Source organism: Camellia sinensis, chromosome 2 (assembly GCF_055761805.1).
Source record: "Camellia sinensis isolate YWXY chromosome 2, ASM5576180v1, whole genome shotgun sequence".
Lineage (NCBI taxonomy): Eukaryota > Viridiplantae > Streptophyta > Magnoliopsida > Ericales > Theaceae > Camellia > Camellia sinensis.
In genome coordinates, this window is record NC_138962.1 from 226953125 (window position 1) to 226976921 (window position 23797).

A 23797-nucleotide genomic window follows, 5' to 3' on the forward strand; every position below is an offset into this window, starting at 1 on the left:
TGAGTGTGTTTATGAACTTAAGATTAATGATCTAACTTATACTCAATTGATGTATGTGTTGTGATTCTTATTCACATGAGTTGGGACCATATACTAGCAACTTATGGACAGGTTATAGAGTTCTAAAAATACCTACAAAAAATGGAACCTTGCTGAATTTCGGACTGTGCAGATTGAGCAGATCGTCGCACGTGCGGGAGTCATGGCCGCATGTGCGGGAAATGAGGAATTTTGAGGTTTTGGCTACTATCTAAAAGGCACGTGCGGGGCATCACTGCCGCACGTGTGGGAACCTTTGCCGTACATGCGGGGCTCACAGCCGCACGTGCGGCCATGCTGAAAAATACGGGTTGCTCCGTTTTACGTGTTTGACCCTCTGATAATGCTAAAATCTGTATTTGATGTTTTTAAGATATCTGTAAATTCATGCAAAGTGAAATGAGTTAGAAAATGAATTAAGAAGGAAAAAGAATTAATGTATAAGTTGTGCTTGTGTGTAGGTCATAACCCGGGAGGAGTAAGCACTTCGCTACAGCACTGTGAGTAATAGTACTATCGTAGTATGCGTTACTTACAGCTACCAATTGCCATTAGCACTCTGTTAATTGCAGGTTAGTTATGTTAACGTATATGAACGATTAAACAAAGGTGTATACCTCTGTATGACTCTGATTAATAGTTGATGTTAACATTCTATTCTCCGTAAGTAAATTACGTCGTTTCTTAATGAATAAAGAGAACTTATGTTCATTCTAGAATAACGGTTTTAGAGTAACTATGAAAGCATACTGTTTTGCTACTAATAGGCCTAAGGCCGTTCAGTTATAAATCATCGAGTATGGATATTTCTGAAGCATCAAAATAATTGGACAAGCTATGTGCATCCGTATGAATTCGAAATAGTTCTGTTGTGTTACATATGGACCCGAGGTCATTCAAAACCTACGATATGAATGCAAAGGTTTAACGTTATTATGTGCTCTCTATAATAGTTATTATTCCTATTCTGCTATACGCGAGATAACTATGTTAATTGGTAACTAAGTTATGAGAAATTTATGTGCACTATCCCATAATGGTATTCTTAAAGAACTGAGGTTATTCTGTTTCTGTTTATCCGTTCCGGTTATGCTATGTTATGACATAATATGCATTGTTCGGTTTTTATGACCTAATAATTTCTGGTATGGAACAAAGTGCTACATGAAACTAAGTGCTGCAATGCAAGTCACCTCTAGAATCCGTGCGAGACACCTCTTAAGTCCATACGTACATGAACTGGGCTTAAAGCCAATCTGGGCCTATGGCCATTCTGTATGATCTGTTAGGCCAGAGGCCATTCTGTGTGATCTGTTAGGCCTATGGCCAATCTGTATTTTCTGGTATGAAACAAAGTGCTGTACGGAACTCAGTGCTACAATGTGAGTCATCTTTAGAATTTGTACGAGACACCTCTTGAGTTCATACATGTCTGAAAAGGGCTTAATGCCATTCTGATAAGGGCTTAATGCCGTTCTATTTAAGGGCCAATTTGTGAAGCTATGAATCCATGAGGCCAAGGGCCAATTTATGAAGCTATGAATCTATGAGGCCGAGGGCCAATTTGTGAATGTGTGAACCCACCAGGCCAAGGGCCAATCTGTGACGTTGTGAACCGACGAGGCCGTTCTGAATATTAGTACATAATCAGATTAACTACCTATCTTTTAAATTATATACGCATTGCTCTGCATTATAATTCAAGTTGAACATTGAGTTATTAAAGTACTATTATTCACTGAGATTGTCTCACTCTGTATTTTGTCTGATTCTGTAGGTAATAAATCTGGAGGTTAGCCATAACCCTCGATGCTCGTCTTCCTTTGTCAACCTCTGTGTGTGTACCCGTTTTTGTGAAGTTTGCTAAGTTTTGGCTTATACTCTGATTGTCTATAATATGTTGAAGTTTCCAATGTTTTTGTTATAAGCCCAAACAAGAGGCGGGGTTGTATATGTGTATGTAAATATTTATCATCTGATTCATTGTTTGTGATCTTGGCATGATAGTGGTTGCTCAATAGATGTAGTTTCTTTTTATTTCATGTTATTTTATAATACTTAATGCTTCCGTTCAGGCCCCATATGTATGTATACCGAATTTTATGTCCGTTTCTGAAGTGATCATGTCCAAACTTTTAAGGGCGAGTTTGGGGCGTGACAAGTGGTATCAGAGCACGAGTTGCTATCTCACATACGAATCCATTAAGCCTTAGGATGTCTAGAAAAGACTTTGGCATCATGCATAATACTCTGAATGTAAATGGAAGGATTGATGGCAACGCTAAATGTACTCTGTTAACGCTAACGGTTATGATCCATGCCCATTGTATATTATGTATGTATATAGTGATTGATTGTTATGCAGAACATGGGGAGCATAAAGATGGAAGATTCGAAGGATCCTACCTTCGTACGGTTAGACAAAATGCAAAGGGAAATTGCATAACATATGTGAACGGAAGGGTGGGATTAAGTTAATAGTGCTGCACTGTCCAAGTGTGGTGAGGGTTCGAGCTGATCGGTAAGATATTTAATATGCACATGATTAAGTAAGATACGTGTTATCGGTTGTTATTTGTGGACTGATAGTTACCTATCATCTGTTTAGATGAATTGCTTAAACTCTAATTATTGATCCCTCGGACTTATTGACCAATTGACATGGTACACGTCATGTTTTAATTTCTATGAGATAGTCACATCTTTCTTACCATAGCAATATGCAGATCTGTGATTTTGAGACGCTATTGTGTTTAGATATTTCGATAAGATGTAATTTGCATGACAGTTGAATTATGTTGAGTACGATTGGTTGTAAGAAGAAGTTATGCATATAGTGGTCCCTCTTAGAATTGTGCAATTTGTTATGGAAACCTGTAATCTGGAATTTGCAATTTGGAATTTGCAATCTGTAATCTGTACTCTGTTATCTGTAATCTGTAATCTATTTTGTTTATGTGTAGTCTGTAATCTGCAATAAGAATTTCGTACAAGACATGGTTGAATGGCATGAAGAACCCCACCTATACTATGTGTCTGCCCATATGACACCCGTAAAAAGATAGACAGTTATTGACTACTTCAAGATCAAACTAAATGATTGATCAACTGATAAATTGCCACAAGGATTAAAATCCTATTTCTGTATGTTAATGACTTAAGATTGAGAAATTATCTCTGTGATATACTTCTGTATAGATATGCAAATGTTAGAGATTACAAATAGTTAAATTATTTTACTGCTAAACTGTTGAACTTCTAGACATTATAGAATCGAGATGGATGTGATACTATATATTTAAGGAAATCTATGATCCCATGAATGGACCTAGTAGGACCTACGTGTGTGGAGTAACTAGGTACTCTGTTTATGTTAATTAACTGAGCTAGACGACTGGTCTATAATTTCTGTATGGCTGTTTGCTGACCCACTGTAATAATAAGTTGTGAATACGAAACCATGTGGTTGATCTCGTGTCTTATGGTAGGAAAGAAAGAATCATCTGAATAGTGGAATACTAAAATGATTAAGAAGAGGCCAAATTAATTTGTACCGTAACAAGAAGAAACGCTTATGAAGGGAAGATGTTACACCTTACGGTTATAACTGATTAGTCCAGTATGATTTTGAATTTGATTTCTGGTTTTGTTTTTGAGTGGCTCCATTTGCCTAAAATAATGGTTGTTATAGTTGTATTTATTGTTCGGATTAGGACTTATGATGGCATGACCAAGTATCTACGATGGTATGTATAGCGACCCCGGTCTTTTCTCTTTAAATTATTGTATCCAGACTTAGGTTCCGTGGATCCTATCATTACTTATTGGTTGTTGTTGTCCTTTAATCTCTTTGTATTTGAAGTTTAGGTTGTGTTGGACGGGTCTGTTACAGGTTGGTTGATTTTAGATGCCGATAGGTGATGCCCAGATTTTGGCCTTCACGCTCGAGCGGAAGTTTTAACGCTCGAGCGGTCCCTTCGTTGTTGCTTCTCCGCTCGAGCGGGATTTTTGACGCTCGAGCGGGATTTTCCATCTCCCAGTATTTTGCTCTGCAGTTCTTCCGCTCGAGCGGTAGTTTTTACGCTCGAGCGTGATCCCTTGTTTTTGCTCCTCCGCTCGAGCGGGGAGTTTGACGCTCGAGCGGGTGCAGCGCCTGCAAAACTTCTGGAGGGGTGCAATCGACGCTCGAGCGGCTTTCTTCACGCTCGAGCATGATTCTGTGTCTTACGCTCGAGCGGGGCTTTCTACGCTCGAGCGTAGAGTCGATTATATCAGTCCGTGATTTCACTTTTTGGATCACTTTTTGACCTACTTTTCTTTCATAACCCTCTAAAAACCGCCCCTGGAGTGTTTTTATCTCTCTCTCTCCCTCTACACACCTTCTCTCTTACGATTGATCTACTTAGAGTGAGTTTCTACCTTAGATCCTTTATTAAAAAGTTAGAGTAAGTTGAGGGCTTCGTTTTAATCTGAGAAACTTGGGATTTGGAGCACGTTGGTCTTTGGTCTTCATCTCCATCTTCTCTATACGGATTATTTTCTTCGAGGTAGGGATTTCCTACTCCATTCTATAAGTTTTGTTCTAAGTTTTGGTTTTTGATATGTTGGGGATACTTTGGTAATTTGGGAAAAACCCGAGTTGTATTAATAAATTAATTTGTATAATTAGTTTAAGGGAATTTGGTTAAATTCATGAAATTGAGGAATTCATTGATTAAATGGTGTGGTGGGACAATTTAAACCACTCGCCTAGTGAATTGTTGTTATATTTATTTCCAGTCTAGAAATAACTGTTTTGGGCTATCGGTGGAGGATAGTCGTGATTGTTGTAGACATTGCATGTGGATTAGGAATAACTGAAACTAATCACATTGGTTAAGTCATTAATTTTGACTATTGCATTAATACAGAAAATACGTGTATTGTTTGAGCATTGCATTTGCATACATTGTTTTGTGTGGGAGGAGATAGGGGATGTACTCCACGGTTTAGGGGAAGATAGGGGATGGACCTCTAAACCGGATTTTTGTTTGGGAGGAGATAGGGGATGGACTCCATTAGCACCATTTTTTTATGTGTGCTTATTATATTGAAGTGTTTTTACATGATTATTGATACAGCACTAAAATGTGTATCAAATGGGAAGTATGAAGTGTTTTGATATGAGCATGAGTCTCGTTTGTTTTGTTGATATTGGAAGTAATGTGAATATGATATACAACTCACTGTTGTAAGTTTGGCCAGGTTCTGAGCCATATTGAATTAATATATTGGAAAGTAAAACGTGTCCTAGACATTAATGTCATGAGACTGTGTAAAGATATAACTGATTATCTTGGTTAACCAATTATTGAATGCTATAGTTTTATTCAATTCTTATATTTGGTTTAGTATTTTTCTACTGGGCTGTGGCTCACCCTTTATGGGAACATCATTTTCAGGTTCAGGTGATAAGCTACCTCCACGGACTTAGCCTGGAAGGATTTGATGTTTGGGATTTTGAAGACTTGTCTTTAGTTATATGTTTTATTTTGTTATTTTTGAGATTTCATGTAAACATTCAAGCCTAGGGCTTAACTTGTAAATGAGTTAGTACTCATCCTTTTTGTGTCCAAGTGTTAGCTTGGAAAGATGTAAGCCCTTAGGGCATTTATTTTGATGTTGCAGGATGTTACATGTGATGTCTTTCAATAAGAATACTCTGATGAATAACTCAAATGATTCAGTTTCTTTTATAAATGCATGTTAATGTTATGGTTATTATGGGTTTATTTTGAGGGCGTGACAACTTGGTATCAGAGCGTACCGGGTTCGAATACTTTGGGTACGTGGGAAGTGATTAGTATCACAATGGGTTCGTCTCGCTTGATAGAGACTTAGATGTACTGTTATGTGCTTATATGATAGCATGTTTATGTGATTATGTGGGTATGGAACGTAGTTTCTAGGATGTTAATTGGACCCTTGAGTTTCTAGTAGTCTTGTTGGAAAGGCACTTGATCAATGCTGTTTCCAACCGGAACTATAGTAACGCTTCGGGACTATTATTATCCAGGAATGAAATTCGTAGGTGCTTATGTGATTATGTGCTTACGTGGAATGAATTATTTTTGTCCAATGCATTAGGACGCGAGTGTTTAGTTTCGGCACATTTATTAATGTGCTAACGTCTTTGTTTGTTTCCTTTATTAGGATGTCAGGGCGAGGACGAGGACGCGGTAGGCGTGGTAGGCCGGGTAGGCAGGAGGTACCGGTGCCAGAGGAGATTCCGGCAGTTCATGAGGGAATTGGCCAGGCCAATGTGGCCGAGCCAGTAGGCCAGCAGGCTATGGGCGCTTTAGCCCGAGAGATAGCAGGGGCATTCAGGGAGTCAGTAGGCATTCTTAGGGCTGAGAATCAAGCCCAGGTTGTTGTTGCGGATGCAGGACCTTCCTTTCTGAAGAGGGAGTTCTTCCGGTCTAATCCGGATGAATTTGTGGGTGATCCTAAAGAGCTGCTTAAGGCAGACGAATGGCTCGAACAGACAACGAAGACGTTTGAGATGCTTGGCATCGAAGACGAGGGGTTGAAGGTGACCTTGGCATCATTCCAGTTGAAGGGGGATGCGGGTCAGTGGTGGAAGTTCACTAAGGGGCGTATAGGAGGTACATGGGAGGCTTTTGTGAATGCTTTCCAGGAGAAGTTCTTATCTCCAGCAGTTAGGGAGAAGCTGAGAGACCAGTTCTGCCAACTTAAGCAGTCGAGTTCTTCAGTGGCCGAGTTTGAAGCTGCATTTACTAGTTTATCCAGGTTTGCACCTGAATTGGTGGCGTCTGAGGAACGCCGTTGTATTGAGTTTGAGAGGAAGTTGAGGCGTGGCCTCAAGCTGAGAGTTGGGGGAACTATGATTCGGGATTATGGGCGTTTGGTTGATGCTGCAGCCCACATGGAAATCATGATGCAGGAGGAGGAGGATGGACAGAAGGGCTCCAAGAGGAGTCAGGATGGTCAGAGTGATGGTAAGAGACAGAAGGGTTTTAATCCCCAACAGTCTCAGAGTAGCTTTTCTAGATCGACTTTTCCTGTGCCGAGTGCTAGTTCGGGGAAAGGCAGTCAAGGAGGCATTACCTGCTTCAAGTGTGGCCAGCTGGGCCACAAGTCTCCAGTTTGTCCTCAGAGGGGAGGAGTGCAGAGAGCAGCATCATCTTCGGCTCGATCTCAGAGCCAGAGTCAGGGTAGAGGCCAGCCACTCTCGTGTTATCAGTGTGGTCAGCCAGGGCATATGAAGAGGTATTGCCCGCAGTTGGGTGGCACACCTGGTGCATCTGGTTTGAGGCAGATTCAGGGTCAACAGCCAGCTCAGTCGGGTCAGGCCTCGAGAGCCAATCAGGGGGCTTCATCGTCTCAGTCGGTGCAACAATCTTATGCTCCTAGGGGTGAGCAGGTTGATCAGAGGTCATCTGGGCGCGTGTATGCTGTTACCGCGCAGGATCTTGTACCGGCTCCATCTGTTGTGAGAGGTACTTTCTTATTTTGCAACTCGGTTGCTAATGTTTTGATTGATACGGGTGCATCTCATTCCTTTGTGTCTGCTGCATTTGCATCTGTTTTGGAGTTGGAGTTAGCACAGTTAGCATCTCCTATTTGTGTAGTGTCGCCTCTTGGGGGTGAATTGATTTTGAAACACGGTGTTAGGGGTTGTGATATAGAGGTTGATTACCATAGAATCCCATTTTCCTTTGTAGTTATGCCTATGAGAGGTTTCGATGTTATTTTGGGTATGGACTGGTTATCGTCATACCGGGCAGTTATTGATTGCTACCGCCAGAGGGTCACTTGTTGTACCGTGAATGGTGAGTGTTTTCATTTTCTGGGGGACCGTGTTGGTAGTGTTTTGCCACCGGGGTATGTTCCGCGAGGACGGAGTGAGCTTAGTGGTCTACTTGCTAACCTTTCGATTAGTGAGGACGGTGAGACTCAGATTGTGTTGCCAAGGGTGGTGTGTGAGTACTCGGATGTTTTTCCCGAGGATCTTGTTGGTTTGCCACCGCATCGAGAGATTGAATTCTCTATTGACTTAGTGCCCGGCACGGCACCGATTTCTATGGCACCCTATCGTTTTGCCCCAGCTGAGTTAGTTGAGTTGAAGATCCAACTCCAGGAGTTGCTAGATAAAGGCTTTATACGTCCTAGTGTTTCGCCTTGGGGAGCACCGGCCCTCTTTGTTAAAAAGAAATGTGGCGCTTTGAGACTTTGTATAGATTACCGGAAATTGAATCGAGCTACGGTTAAGAATAAGTACCCTATGCCCCGTATAGATGATCTGTTCGATCAGTTGAAAGGTTCCCGTTGTTTCTCGAAGATAGACTTGAGATCAGGTTATCATCAGTTGAGAGTCAGGGAGGAGGATATTCCAAAGACGGCATTCCGTACGCGGTATGGCCACTATGAGTTTTTGGTGATGCCATTTGGGCTCACCAATGCACCGGCAGTATTTATGGATTTGATGAACCGGATATTCCGGGAATTTCTAGATCGTTTTGTAGTCGTCTTCGTGGACGACATCCTTATCTATTCACCTTCAGAGGAAGAGCACGAGGAACACTTGAGGGTGGTGCTTGATTTACTTAGAGCCCATCAGCTTTATGCTAAGTTTGGGAAGTGTGAGTTCTGGCTAGAGGAGGTGAAGTTCTTAGGCCATGTAGTTTCTAGGGAAGGGGTGTCTGTTGATACATCCAAGACAGAGGCAGTGCAAGATTGGGTACAGCCTAAGAGTGTGTTTGAGATCCGCAGTTTTCTGGGATTAGCTGGGTATTATCGCCGGTTTGTAAGAGATTTCTCCAGATTAGCTTCGCCTTTGACTAGATTGACTCGGAAGGGAGTCAAATTTGCTTGGAGTGAGACTTGTGAAAAGTCGTTCCAGGAGTTGAAAGTTAGACTGACCACTGCTCCAGTCTTGATTATTCCGGAGAGAGGGTTGGGTTATGCAGTCTATTGTGACGCCTCACGAGAGGGTCTTGGTTGTGTGTTGATGCAAGAGGGGAAAGTGGTTGCCTATGGCTCACGTCAGTTGAAAGTTCACGAGAAGAATTACCCTACGCATGATTTAGAGTTAGCAGCTGTGATATTTGCCTTGAAGATTTGGAGACATTATCTTTACGGTGAGAGGTTCGAGGTATTCTCGGATCATAAGAGTCTGAAATATCTGTTTACACAGAAAGACTTGAACTTGAGGCAGAGGAGGTGGATGGAATTTATTGAGGATTATGACTTTGAATTGCATTATCATCCGGGAAAGGCCAATGTGGTGGCAGACGCCCTTAGCAGGAAACCTGTTGGTGACATAGCTGGTATAGCCATCCGAGAGTGGGAGATGTTAGGTGCACTTGGAGAGTTTGATTTGCTTCTGGGCGAATCCGTTGAGGCTGCGGCCTTGTTTTCTGTTGTTGCGCAACCTACACTTGTGACTCGAGTGTTAGAGGCTCAGAGGGGCGACCTTGAAGTAGAATCCCTCCGTGAGAAGATTTCGGGTGGGAAGGTTGAGAAAGGTTTGACGGTGTATCCCGACCTGAGTGTGAGATACCGAGACCGTCTGTTTGTGCCGGAGTCTCATCGAGAGGAGGTACTCCGAGAGTTTCATCATTCACGCCTTGCGGTGCATCCGGGAGGTACTAAGATGTATCAGGATTTGGGTCGCCAGTTTTGGTGGCGGGGTATGAAGAGAGATGTGGCAGCTTTCGTATCTAAGTGCCTTACTTGTCAGCAAGTGAAGGCCGAACATCAGAGGCCAGCGGGTTTGTTGCAACCCTTGCCTATTGCCGAGTGGAAGTGGGAGCATGTCACTATGGACTTCGTTATAGGTCTTCCGAGGACTCAGCGGGGCAGTGATGCTATTTGGGTGGTTGTAGACCGGTTGACTAAGTCGGCGCACTTCATTCCTATGCGCGTTAGAGATTCAGTAGATCATCTTGCCGACTTGTATATTCGGGACATAGTGAGGTTGCACGGGGTTCCAGTGACGATCGTCTCCGATAGGGACCCTCGTTTTACTGCCAGATTATGGCAGAGCTTGCAGAGCGCCTTAGGTACTAAGTTGACCTTTAGCACAGCTTATCATCCTCAGACTGATGGGCAGTCCGAGCGTACTATTCAGATCCTCGAAGATATGCTTCGGGGTTGTGTTCTTGACTTTAGCGGGTCGTGGGAGAGGCACTTGCCATTAGTGGAATTTGCCTACAACAACAGCTTCCAGTCTAGTATCGGTATGGCACCGTTTGAGGCCTTATACGGCCGACCGTGTAGGTCTCCTGTTTGTTGGGCCGAGGTGGGTGATGCACCTCTGTTGGGTCCGGAGTTAGTAAGGGAAACGACGGAGAAGGTTGAGCTTATCCGTAAGAGGCTTGTTACAGCCCAGAGTCGTCAGAAATCTTATGCCGACCGTAGGAGGAGGCCTTTGGTGTTTGAGGTGAGTGATCATGTCTTTTTGAAGATATCACCAAGACGGGGATTGATGAGGTTTGGGAAGAGCGGGAAGTTGTCCCCTCGATTCATTGGTCCTTTTGAGATCCTTGAGAGGATTGGCGAGACTGCTTATCGTTTAGCTTTGCCGCCGCAGTTGTCCGGAGTACATGACGTGTTTCATGTGAGTATGCTTCGGAAGTATGAGCCGGATCCATCACATGTATTGGATTGGACCGATTTAGTAGTTGATGAGGATGTCTCGTATGAGGAGAGACCGGTTCGGGTCTTGGATAAACGGGATCAAGTCTTGCGAGGCAAGACCATTCCTTTGGTGAAAGTTTTGTGGAAACATCACGGGGTGGAGGAAGCCACATGGGAACGTGAGTTGGAAGTCCGCGAGAAATATCCGGACATGTTTATTGATTTGTAATCTTGTAGTTAGATTTTGTAATATTGTCAAACTTTAAAGCTTTTTATATATGTCTTAAGCTGTAAAACATTTAGAATGTTTTGGTTAATGGAAATATTTTGGAACTTGCCTCGAAATGGAAGTTTAATGGAACATTGTATATATTGAATATATTGAAAATTGTTGAAATTGAAAGAAAATTGCATAGTGTAATGCAGGTTGAAATATATGGTTGTTTTGCATATTGTGGCATGCCTCTTTGTTAAGAGATGGAATGGCCGGTGTTGGGTCAAGTTGTTTATTAGTGAGTTATCATATTGTTGGAATTTGAGAAAAACTTGTTTTCGAAACCTTGTGCTAAATTTCGGGGACGAAATTCTTTTAAGGAGGGGAGGTTATAGCGACCCCGGTCTTTTCTCTTTAAATTATTGTATCCAGACTTAGGTTCCGTGGATCCTGTCATTACTTATTGGTTGTTGTTGTCCTTTAATCTCTTTGTATTTGAAGTTTAGGTTGTGTTGGACGGGTCTGTTACAGGTTGGTTGATTTTAGATGCCGATAGGTGATGCCCAGATTTTGGCCTTCACGCTCGAGCGGAAGTTTTAACGCTCGAGCGGTCCCTTCGTTGTTGCTTCTCCGCTCGAGCGGGATTTTTGACGCTCGAGCGGGATTTTCCATCTCCCAGTATTTTGCTCTGCAGTTCTTCCGCTCGAGCGGTAGTTTTTACGCTCGAGCGTGATCCCTTGTTTTTGCTCCTCCGCTCGAGCGGGGAGTTTGACGCTCGAGCGGGTGCAGCGCCTGCAAAACTTCTGGAAGGGTGCAATCGACGCTCGAGCGGCTTTCTTCACGCTCGAGCATGATTCTGTGTCTTACGCTCGAGCGGGGCTTTCTACGCTCGAGCGTAGAGTCGATTATATCAGTCCGTGATTTCACTTTTTGGATCACTTTTTGACCTACTTTTCTTTCATAACCCTCTAAAAACCGCCCCTGGAGTGTTTTTATCTCTCTCTCTCCCTCTACACACCTTCTCTCTTACGATTGATCTACTTAGAGTGAGTTTCTACCTTAGATCCTTTATTAAAAAGTTAGAGTAAGTTGAGGGCTTCGTTTTAATCTGAGAAACTTGGGATTTGGAGCACGTTGGTCTTTGGTCTTCATCTCCATCTTCTCTATACGGATTATTTTCTTCGAGGTAGGGATTTCCTACTCCATTCTATAAGTTTTGTTCTAAGTTTTGGTTTTTGATATGTTGGGGATACTTTGGTAATTTGGGAAAAACCCGAGTTGTATTAATAAATTAATTTGTATAATTAGTTTAAGGGAATTTGGTTAAATTCATGAAATTGAGGAATTCATTGATTAAATGGTGTGGTGGGACAATTTAAACCACTCGCCTAGTGAATTGTTGTTATATTTATTTCCAGTCTAGAAATAACTGTTTTGGGCTATCGGTGGAGGATAGTCGTGATTGTTGTAGACATTGCATGTGGATTAGGAATAACTGAAACTAATCACATTGGTTAAGTCATTAATTTTGACTATTGCATTAATACAGAAAATACGTGTATTGTTTGAGCATTGCATTTGCATACATTGTTTTGTGTGGGAGGAGATAGGGGATGTACTCCACGGTTTAGGGGAAGATAGGGGATGGACCTCTAAACCGGATTTTTGTTTGGGAGGAGATAGGGGATGGACTCCATTAGCACCATTTTTTTATGTGTGCTTATTATATTGAAGTGTTTTTACATGATTATTGATACAGCACTAAAATGTGTATCAAATGGGAAGTATGAAGTGTTTTGATATGAGCATGAGTCTCGTTTGTTTTGTTGATATTGGAAGTAATGTGAATATGATATACAACTCACTGTTGTAAGTTTGGCCAGGTTCTGAGCCATATTGAATTAATATATTGGAAAGTAAAACGTGTCCTAGACATTAATGTCATGAGACTGTGTAAAGATATAACTGATTATCTTGGTTAACCAATTATTGAATGCTATAGCTTTATTCAATTCTTATATTTGGTTTAGTATTTTTCTACTGGGCTGTGGCTCACCCTTTATGGGAACATCATTTTCAGGTTCAGGTGATAAGCTACATCCACGGACTTAGCCTGGAAGGATTTGATGTTTGGGATTTTGAAGACTTGTCTTTAGTTATATGTTTTATTTTGTTATTTTTGAGATTTCATGTAAACATTCAAGCCTAGTGCTTAACTTGTAAATGAGTTAGTACTCATCCTTTTTGTGTCCAAGTGTTAGCTTGGAAAGATGTAAGCCCTTAGGGCATTTATTTTGATGTTGCAGGATGTTACATGTGATGTCTTTCAATAAGAATACTCTGATGAATAACTCAAATGATTCAGTTTCTTTTATAAATGCATGTTAATGTTATGGTTATTATGGGTTTATTTTGAGGGCGTGACAGTATGTCTGCATGAATTTACAAAACTATATGTTATTTGTTTTGGTATTACCGTAATTATTTGACTTGAAATATGGTTCTCCTTGTGTTACTATACTTAGGAGTGAAGCTATGAAAAAATTAAGGATATTGTTCGGGCCTTGTCAAGAATTAGTATATATGGTTTTGAAGCAATAATGATATGATTTTGGTATGTTTTCGGAAATGGAGAACACTAAGAACAGTTGTGAAGCTAGTGACTACATGCTTACGCGACTTATTTATGCCTGTTGGAATGATGTACACCTTGTTAAATGGGCAAAACCCTGTTGGTGGACTCTGATAACCAATTTCATTATGCATTATACGATTTGAATTTAACTACAAGATTGATTTCTGTGGCGATGATATACAGCTTTGGTTACTAACTTAGCTCTAAGTGACTTATAATATGGGATTTACCAAGTAATGAAATTTGTATATGAACTATTAATACCGGTTCAATCTGGGTATGAACATAGTAAAGAATATATTGTGATTGGAATTAACGTATGCTGTGGAATATATGAATTCTGTGCCTAAAGAAACGGAATCTACTATATTTCTGTATTTAAGAATTGTATGTTCTGTATTTGGGAATTAACACTGTGGAACTTATTGATAGGGAAAATATTGTGATTATAGACCCTGCCTACTGAGGATTTTATGCCTTAAATACCCTGCAATAGACTCTTATAGCTGTATCTTATACAACATGTTATTCTATGAAATAAAAGAGTAAAGTTTGCCTATATGTTGATAGCTTCGCATAATTGTGAGGAATATCGAATTAACCTGTGAATTGTTCGAATTGAGAAGTTATGTGCACATCTATAACAGAATTAGACAATGGTGTGAGATTGAGATTTCTAATCTGTTACATGGTAAAGCAAGTTTGAGGGACCAAACTCATTTAAGGGGGAGAGAGTGTAATAACCCGACCCTCACACATGTTCTTGGTATATTTTTTTTAGTCCCTTATTCTGTGCATTTAAATCCTTAATGAAATATTCCACGAGAAATTAAGTTTAAGCACATGTATCTTATGAATTGAACCTATATCTGTTTGGTAAGGAAAATATCTGTCGCAATTGGAATGTTTAAATCAGAAATTGAGGGCCTTAAAGGCTTGGTAATCCGAAACTGATTTTATATTTGGAATCAGTATAATTTTTAAGTAATAATAAGCATGTTCGTAGGAATTTGATTTGGGATGATTAAACTGGTTGATTTTTGTTTTATTCACCTTATATATATATAGTTATGCTCCAACACTGACTTAGAAGTCTCAATGGCAAAATAGCTCCTGAGAGAAAAGATCAGGGGAGAGTAGGGTTGAAAGATAGAAGGAGAAGATCAGCAAGAAGGTTGGGAATTTCATAACTCAAGCTCAAGGTATGTAGATGTTTATCTTAACTAACTCCTACAACTCTTCTTTTCCTAATTTGTGTGAGATATCCTCATAATCATGTCACTTAAGGGTTAGAATTGTGGTTCTGTGTGTGTGTAAGAAGTGAATTGGCAAGATACCCTTACTTTTGAATGTTTTGACTTAATTTGAAGTATCTATGAGAAGCTACCCTCTATTCCTTCAATTGACTTGCTTGAATTCAATTATGTGGCATGGCTTTGTGTATATGTGTCTATATGTGTGAGTAAAGTTAGAAATCTCATGAGATTGAGTGTGTTTATGAACTTAAGATTAATGATCTAACTTATACTCAATTGATGTATGCGCTGTGATTCTTATTCACATGAGTTGGGACCATATACTAGCAACTTATGGACAAGTTATAGAGTTCTAAAAATACCTACAAAAAATGGAACCTTGTTGAATTTCGGATTGTGTAGATTGAGCAGATCGTCGCACGTGCGAGAGTCATGGCCACACGTGCGGGAACCCCAGCCGCACGTGCGGGAACCCCAGCCGCTCGTGCGGGAAATGAGGAATTTTGAGGTTTTGGCTACTGTCTAAAAGGCATGTGCGGGGCTCACAGCCGCACGTGCGGCCCATGCTGAAAAATACGGGTTACTCCGTTTTACGTGCTTGACCCTCTAATATTGCTAAAATCTGTATTTGATGTTTTTAAGATATCTGTAAATTCATGCGAAGTGAAATGAGTTAGAAAATGAATTAAGAAGGAAAAATAATTAATGTATAAGTTGTGCCTGTGTGTAGGTCATAACTCGGGAGGAGCAAGCACTTCGCTACAGCACTGTGAGTAATAGTACTATCGTAGTATGCGTTACTTACAGCTACCAATTGCCATTAGCACTCTGTTAATTGCAGGTTAATTATGTTAACGTATATGAACGATTAAACAAAGGTGTATACCTCTGTATGACTCTGATTAATAGTTGATGTTAACATTCTATTCTCTGTAAGTAAATTACGTCGTTTCTTAATGAATAAAGAGAACTTATGTTCATTCTAGAATAACGGTTTTAGAGTAACTATGAAAGCATACCGTTTTGCTACTAATAGGCCTGAGGCCGTTCAGTTATAAATCATCGAGTATGGATATTTCTGAAGGATCAAAATAATTGGACAAGCTATGTGCATCCGTATGAATTCGAAATAGTTCTGTTGTGTTACATATGGACCCGAGGTCATTCAAAACCTACGATATGAATGCAAAGGTTTAACATTATTATGTGCTCTCTGTAATAGTTATTATTCTTATTCTGTTATACGCGAGATAACTGTGTTAATCGGTAACTAAGTTATGAGAAATTTATGTGCACTATCCCATAATGGTACTCTTAAAGAACTGAGGTTATTCTGCTTCTGTTTATTCGTTCCGGTTATGCTATGTTATGACATAATATGCATTGTTCGGTTTTTATGACCTAATAATTTCTGGTATGGAACAAAGTGCTGCATGGAACTAAGTGCTGCAATGCGAGTCACCTCTAGAATCCGTGCAAGACACTTCTTGAGTCCATACATACATGAACTGGGCTTAAAGCCAATTTGGGCCTATGGCCATTCTGTATGATCTGTTAGGCCAGAGGTCATTCTGTGTGATCTGTTAGGCCTATGGCCAATCTGTATTTTCTGGTATGAAACAAAGTGTTGTACGGAACTAGGTGCTACAATGTGAGTCACCTCTAGAATCCGTGTGAGACACCTCTTGAGTTCATACATGTCTGATAAGGGCTTAATGCCATTCTGATAAGGGCTTAATGTCGTTCTGTTTAAGAGCCAATTTGTGAAGCTATGAATCCATGAGGCCAAGGGCCAATTTGTGAAGCTATGAATCTATGAGGCCGAGGGCCAATTTGTGAATGTGTGAATCCACCAGGCCAAGGGCCAATCTGTGACGTTGTGAACCGATGAGGCCATTCTGAATATTAGTACATAATCAGATTAACTACCTGCCTTTTAAATTATATACACATTGTTCTGCATTATAATTCAAGTTGAACATTGAGTTATTAAAGTACTATTATTCACTGAGATTGTCTCACTCTGTATTTTGTCTGATTCTGTAGGTAATAAATCTGGAGGTCAGCCATAACCCTCGATGCTCGTCTTCCTTTGTCAACCTCTGTGTGTGTACCTGTTTTTGTGAAGTTTGCTAAGTTTTGGCTTATACTCTGATTGTCTATAATATGTTGAAGTTTCCAATGTTTTTGTTATACGCCCAAACAAGGGGCGGGGTTGTATATGTGTATATAAATATTTATCATCTGATTCACTGTTTGTGATCCTGGCATGATAGTGGTCGCTCAATGGATGTAGTTTCTTTTTATTTCATGTTATTTTATAATATTTAATGCTTCCGTTTAGGCCCCATATGTATGTATACCGAATTTTATGTCCGTTTCTGAAGTGATCATGCCCAAACTTTTAGGGGCGAGTTTAGGGCGTGACAAGAACACTATGGATGCATGGTTGATCACATCCACAATCTGTTAAGATATATGAGCTTTGAGATGAAGTTTCATCTAGACTGAAGCTTATTGGAAATACCACTGATTTTGATTCTATGATTGAAGAATCATGTATAATGGAGCAAGTCTGCTATTTCCTATGTCAGCAAATTTTGTGAAGTCCACATTCATCAAACAGTACTTATCTATTGCCAACTCTTGCCAGGTGTAGGAATTCAGTGAATTTGATAGTAGGATGGATGTTTATTTAACATGATCGGTAACCTTTATGTATACAATTTTTGGTTTGTGTTTAAACAAAAACTTGTTTAGTGCTTATTTTTGTTTTTTGAAAAATTATAAATTGCATACAAATTTACTAAATTTTTGTAACAAAAATGGTTTGTTTCATTTGTTTAAGAACCACTCCAACCACACCCGTGGCCCACCACCACCACCACCAGCAGCCACCTTCGTCAGCGACCTCCTCCAACCATCACCTTCCGCAATTGACAACCACTTTAATTGTTGGTGACCACCTCCAACGATCACCTCTCACCACCTACAACCATCAACCAATTCCTCCCGCTGAAAACCACCTATGGCAACCACCTCCAAACAGCCAACCACCACCTCCGGCCACATCTTCAGTAATCAACAACCATCTCCAGCCAACCCCTCACTTATTTTAAAAACGCATGTGTACCATCTATGCTTTTTTTCTTTCAAATAAACATAAAAATGTTTATTATTTTCTACAAAAAATTAAAAAGCTAAAAAATAAATAAATAAAAATTGTAAACTGAATGTTACCAAATGGCGCCTGAGTATTTGCAATAAGATTAGAACCCATCCCATGAACTGAGTTTAGAGAAAGAAAATAACAGAATCTGGTAATGTAGCCCCCGCTGAGGTACACAGTTGAACAATATTTTAAATTCCCATTTTCATTTAAGCTAATCTTTGTGAACGACTTACCCAAAAAAATCTTTGTGAACGAATTGGCATATCTTTCTTATATGGAACATGGTACTGTTAAATAGAAAAAACAAACACTGTCTAATAATATTCTTAATACATCCACAACATCGTTGCCTCTAATCCCTCTCCTCCAGTGTGAAACTTGCTTTTGTGCCAAAATGTAAACCGAAGGGCATTTTATGCCTTCTTCACCTTGGTTCTCCATCTCTTCCTCCTCCTCCTCCTCCTCCTCCCCACAAATTTGAGCTATTCATCGATCAAAATCACAGGTGCCGAAACCAAGAAAACCAGAAACCATTCATTTAGAGTCAATGGAACGATACCAAACACATCAGCTAGGAAAGGTACATGAAGTATTAGGCAATGGAGCCCAAACGTGACTGACATGGCGACAAGAAGCCAAGGGTTCATACAAGGTGGGATTGTGACAAGGCTATTGTCTTCAGAAAGGGCGTTTAGGGAATTGAACATCTCAATGGCCGCCAAGACAGAAAGTGAGAGAGTCATCGCCTTCACTTTACCAATGGTAAAATAGTCACAAGGGTTTGAAAAGGTGATCACGCGGCCTCCACCAACTGTGAATGGAGTCACGATGAAATTTGACCACCATGATGAGCATTCTCCCCAGTTCCAAAGCTGAGAAAATTCAACGCGTGAGTGACCGTCACTTACAAGATTTATAACCAGAACCGGAGCCTAAGTGTACCACAAGATGAAGATGCCAACCGTTGCAATGCCCACATAAGAACCTATTACCTGCAATTCCATGCACTTAAGGTACTGAGAGTCTGATACAATGAATATTACATGAAAACTTGTTCACTCAACATGTAATGCACAATCCTAATGCAAAAGAATAGTGATTCAATGAGTAAAGTGGCAAAGTTTGTTGCAAAGTTGATATCCAATAAAGTATTTTACTGAGGAAATCCTCATCTTTAACTATAAAATAATACATTATATTTTACTCTAAAAACAATACCTTCTGAAAATTTCTACATGTTATCGAATCTTGTCCTAGGTATATCACAAGAAAATAAACAATCTATAATAAAATACTCATCTTAACTTTCTAGATGATATAGCAATAGGAAAAAAGCTTATGTACAGTTCCGTCCATGTAAGAGGTGCAAGTGACCAATTGGAGTAAACTATGTGGTCATCTTGCCCAATCATACTTTAGTGTTGGGTCCCACAACAATGTAGGGTTATAAAATTTTCCTAATTGGAGAACATTACTCCTATTGTGGCCACTAGCACCACCTGCATGCATGAAACTTCCTAATTTTTTTTCCATGGCAATAATAATAACTTGCAAGACCATCAATACTCTTGACAATGAAAACAGTAACTCATCTTTAGCAAGTTAAAAGATGAGAAACTAAAAATGTGTGCCGGCACAACAACCTTTGACATGTAAAATCAAAATAAAAAATAATAGTAATGAACACTAACCATGTACCGGAACAGAATCCAGGAGTTAATGAGCGCATCATCACTTTTGCATGGTGGTTTCCGCATTATATCTATGTCAGCAGGGTTGAATCCCGGAGCTGTGGCAGGTGGGCCATCAGTAACCAAATTGACCAAAAGAAGCTGCACCGGTATCATACATTCTGGAATTCCTTAAGCAGCAGTCAAGAATATGGATATAACCTCCCCAACATTAGACGATATCATGTACCTGCAGATAGAGAAAAATAACTAAGCTTTGACGTTAACTACCCAAAACAAAAATGAAAGCTCACAAAGTGAAAATATACCTGATAAAAGCTTTCGTGTTATTATAAATAGAGCAACCCTCTGCCACAGCAGAGACAATGGGGTTAAAACTATCATCTGCCAAAACCATATCTGAACCTTCTTTTGCAGCCTGGATGATTCACATAAGAATGTATTCAACAATGTCAACCATCCAAGGACAATGTAATATGCTTACTAAGCCACATAATTTATTTTGGACTCGGGTACGAGTATCAAGTGAGAAAGTGTATTTCTAGCTATCAGACCTTGCTAAACCTAAGTTAAGATATGGGGGACATGTATCCAAAAGTTGAGTATCTGCACGTAGACATGTTATAAACATTTAAATATATTGTATATCTATCATATTTTGTTATAAGATGATGTTATAATTTATTTATACTAGAAATTAAATGGGATTTAGGGAAACAATAAAGATTTTTATCCCCATCCACACGAGAGGCTGAAAATTTTTCTTTCCTATCAAACATAAGCTGTTGTTTCTTCAATCAAAGAGAGTCGGTGTTACCTCTGTGCCAGTGATCCGCATGGCAATTCCAATATCAGCAAGTTTCAGTGCAGGTGCATCATTCACACCATCACCAGTCATTGCAACAATTTCTCCCGTCTCCTTTAGCATCCTTACAATTTCTTGCTTGTGCCTAGGCTCCGCACGTGAGAACACTTTACCTCCAGGTTAAGACAAAATTTCAATTTGCTCAGAAGAGGAAAGAGCCATGAATTCTTTATCCGTGAAGCTTCCCCTAAGATCATCACTTTCACAAAACAATCAAATTTCCTTACAAATAGCCTCTGCAGTCAACTTATTATCGCCAGTTATCACCGTGACTTTAATCCCAGCTCCTCTACAAAACAATCTTCCATTGATTGGGGGAGAGGGTACAAGTTGTTCACGTAGCACAGCGTCAACGCTGTGGTCGGTAGATGGCAGGCCCATGTGGCTCCAGGAATGAATGAGGTGTACTGAACTATGTAATTTGTGTAGGTTTAGAAGGTCACCTTCAGGCATATGGTGCGTTGGGACACGAAATTGCTTTGCCTCTTTTATATGGTTCTAGATTTCCATATGACCTGTATTCTACAGATCCATCTATCATGACAAATACTCACATAAATTACTAGATTCAAACATGAAAATAGCTAATGAGGTGACAATAAGTGAAACATATACAGGTCAAAAGATGGCTTTAATTTGACAAAATGGGTGTTTAAATACAAGTGAACCAATCAGACTAACACTCAAGATCAATTTATGAGCTGTATCTGTTCCTGTTCATACCAATAATAAACCAAACATGGACTATAAGCCATGAACAAGAGAATAGAGAAAAGTGGGTGGGAGGGTGGTTGAAGAATTTTAACATTTTGAGAGACCTCACAGTTGAAGTCAGTTTCGAGCGTCAAGAATTTTAGATTTGCTCTGACTATGCTTCTCTTTGCATGTATGCAAGTATCAAGAATAGTTCTTTCTCTTCTTTTTAGAAGAGCCTTCTTCATCAGAACTGTCCATGCATCCATAGTCACAGACATAAAAATAGCAGTGTCCATCTTGTCTCCAGAAAGAGAAGTTGATCAGTGGGAGATCCATTAAACCCCGAAAGTTTGTACATCCAAGATTTCGCCTGAGATATGAAAATTCAAATCTCTAAACATATTCCCAAGTTGCTCTTTAAGCAGCCCTCTGTTCCAACAGCTCAGTCACCAATCCGTACCATGCTCTCATGAATCCTATAACTTTCTCAAGAAATTTCTATTTGCTGCCATTGTTCTTTAGATGCTCATAAATATAACTCATTGGTCATAGGCAGCTAAAACCAATATCCCAAGGATATATCACAGATTTCCAGGTTCAGAATCCAGATTGACGCAGAAGAGAAAGTTCTTGAATCTCTATTCTATGATCACGACAAGCTTCAATTCACACTTTTCAACTATCAATTTGATTAGTATAGTAACACACTATGATCTCAATTAAATGATTTCTATGAAGCAGCCTCTAACAATATTTTATCGAGCACGCTTCCTCTACTGTCTAGGTTTCTAGCAACCTTGCCTATAAAAACTCCCCAAGAATCAGTATCAATTTCAACACTTGAAGCAGCCATGGAAAGCACCTTGGTAACATATGATTCCATACCCGAGTCACAGAGGCCTTCAATCAAAATAGAGTAAGTCGACTTGTTTGGCAAACACCCCTTTTCCAACATCTCCTCTAAAACTCTAATTCCCTCCCTCGGATTACCAACTTTACAAAATCCCTTAATCAACATGTTATACGTAAAAGCATTGGGCACACATCCCTTCTCCACCATGTCATCCCACAACCTCCCCGCCTCGTGCAACTCTCCTCTCTCACACATTCCCGCAATAAGCATGTTGTAAGTCAATACACTAGGAATCGAATCCCTCTCAAACTCGCCAAATAACTTCCTCGCTTCCCAAATTTTCCCCTCCTTACAAAGCCAATGTATAAGAGTGCTTGATATGGCATTATCAGGCGTGCAATTGTTCTTCAAGAGCTTCTTCCACAAATCACATGCATTTTCAACCTTCCCTTCTTCACACAGAGCATCAATCACCCTACAACAAAGTGCTGAGCTCGGTACATATTTCTTCTTTAGCATATCATCGAGCAAATTGAGCGCTTCCCCGGGTTTCTTTTCTTTACAATAAGCTTCGATCATGACCCCGTAAGTCACGTCATTCGGTTCAACACCATTCTCCTCCATATCATCCATAACCTTCACCGCATCAATCAACCGTCCCTGCTTACAAAACCCATCCATCAAAATCGTATACGTCGTGGCATCAGGAACCCAACCTCTGTCAAGAATTTCATCGAACACCTTCTTGGCACTAACCATATCGACCCTCGACACATACCCACCTAATACAGTCGTGTAAGTCACAACATTCGGTACCATTCCCATGCTGGGCATTTCATCCAAAACCCTAATCGCACTCTCAACCTCATTGTTCTTACACAAACCCTTTATCAGAATGTTACAAGTAAACACATTGGGTATAATACCAAACTTTTTACGACAATTCTTAAACAAAGCATGAACCAACTGGTACTGGTGATTCTGAATCAAAGCATTCAAGAGGGTATTGAGCGATCTTACAGAGGGTTGGACGCCGAAATCTTTTATTCGCAAGAAGGTGAAAAGGGCTTGTTTGGATCGGCTAGCGATGCCGTAGTTTCGAATGACGGTGATGAAGAGGCTTTCGCTGCATTTGATTTGGGATTTGTGAAGTTGATCGAGAAGGGTTTCCATGGGAGAGAAAGCGCGAGCCCGAGCGAGCTTGAGGACGATGGACTGGAAGGTGTCGTAGGTGTGGTGGAAGTTAGGGTGGTAGTTGGAGGCGTGGTGAAAAATTTGGAGGGAGAGATCGAGGTTTTGTTGGCGGGAGATGATGGAGATGAGGCGTTTGGGGGAGAGGTGTTTGGGCCAGGGTTTGATTGGTGGTGTGACTCTGTAGGATTTGAGGAGGTGGGTTTTGGATTTCACGGCGGAGAGGTGGTGGTGGGATGGGTGGGCGAGGAAGGGGTCGGCGGCGGAGGAGAGAGATCGAGCGGCGATAGAGATGGTTTTGATGCGGTGGTGGTGACGATGGGATCGGAAGAGAGTTGCCATGTTTTTTGGTATTTCAGATGCACGGTGACTGTAGGATTTGTCCAGCATTTTACTCACTATGATTTGGTGTTTTTCAGTCATTCCGTGGAATAATTTCGATTTTATATTTCAGTCATTCCGTGGAATAATTTCGATTTTATATTTTGTCCTCTGTCCAGCGTTACTGACTATAAATTAGTTTAATAAAAATAAATATTAAAAA

The 23797-nt window shown here is 40.3% G+C and overlaps 1 protein-coding gene and 1 pseudogene across 3 annotated transcripts; both read right to left on the reverse strand.

Moving 5' to 3' along the window:
• Positions 1–18201: 18201 nt before the first annotated feature.
• On the reverse strand, positions 18202–23711 carry LOC114280469 (uncharacterized). 3 transcript variants are annotated; one of them, XM_082917202.1, is made up of 4 exons: positions 20466–23711; positions 19957–19996; positions 19649–19877; positions 18202–18949 (listed from the first exon to the last, which is right to left on the reverse strand). In XM_082917202.1, the coding sequence occupies exon 1, from the start codon at positions 23674–23676 to the stop codon at positions 21940–21942; it is 1737 nt and encodes a 578-aa protein (XP_082773328.1). In that variant the 5' UTR covers positions 23677–23711; the 3' UTR covers positions 18202–18949; positions 19649–19877; positions 19957–19996; positions 20466–21939. The 3 variants fall into 3 exon arrangements, with proteins under 3 accessions (XP_082773328.1, XP_028078646.1, XP_028078647.1); XM_028222845.2 differs by having other exon boundaries at positions 19957–20066; XM_028222846.2 differs by lacking the exon at positions 19957–19996.
• Positions 18440–19804, reverse strand: LOC145819466 (calcium-transporting ATPase 2, endoplasmic reticulum-type pseudogene; annotated as a pseudogene).
• Positions 23712–23797: the final 86 nt, after the last annotated feature.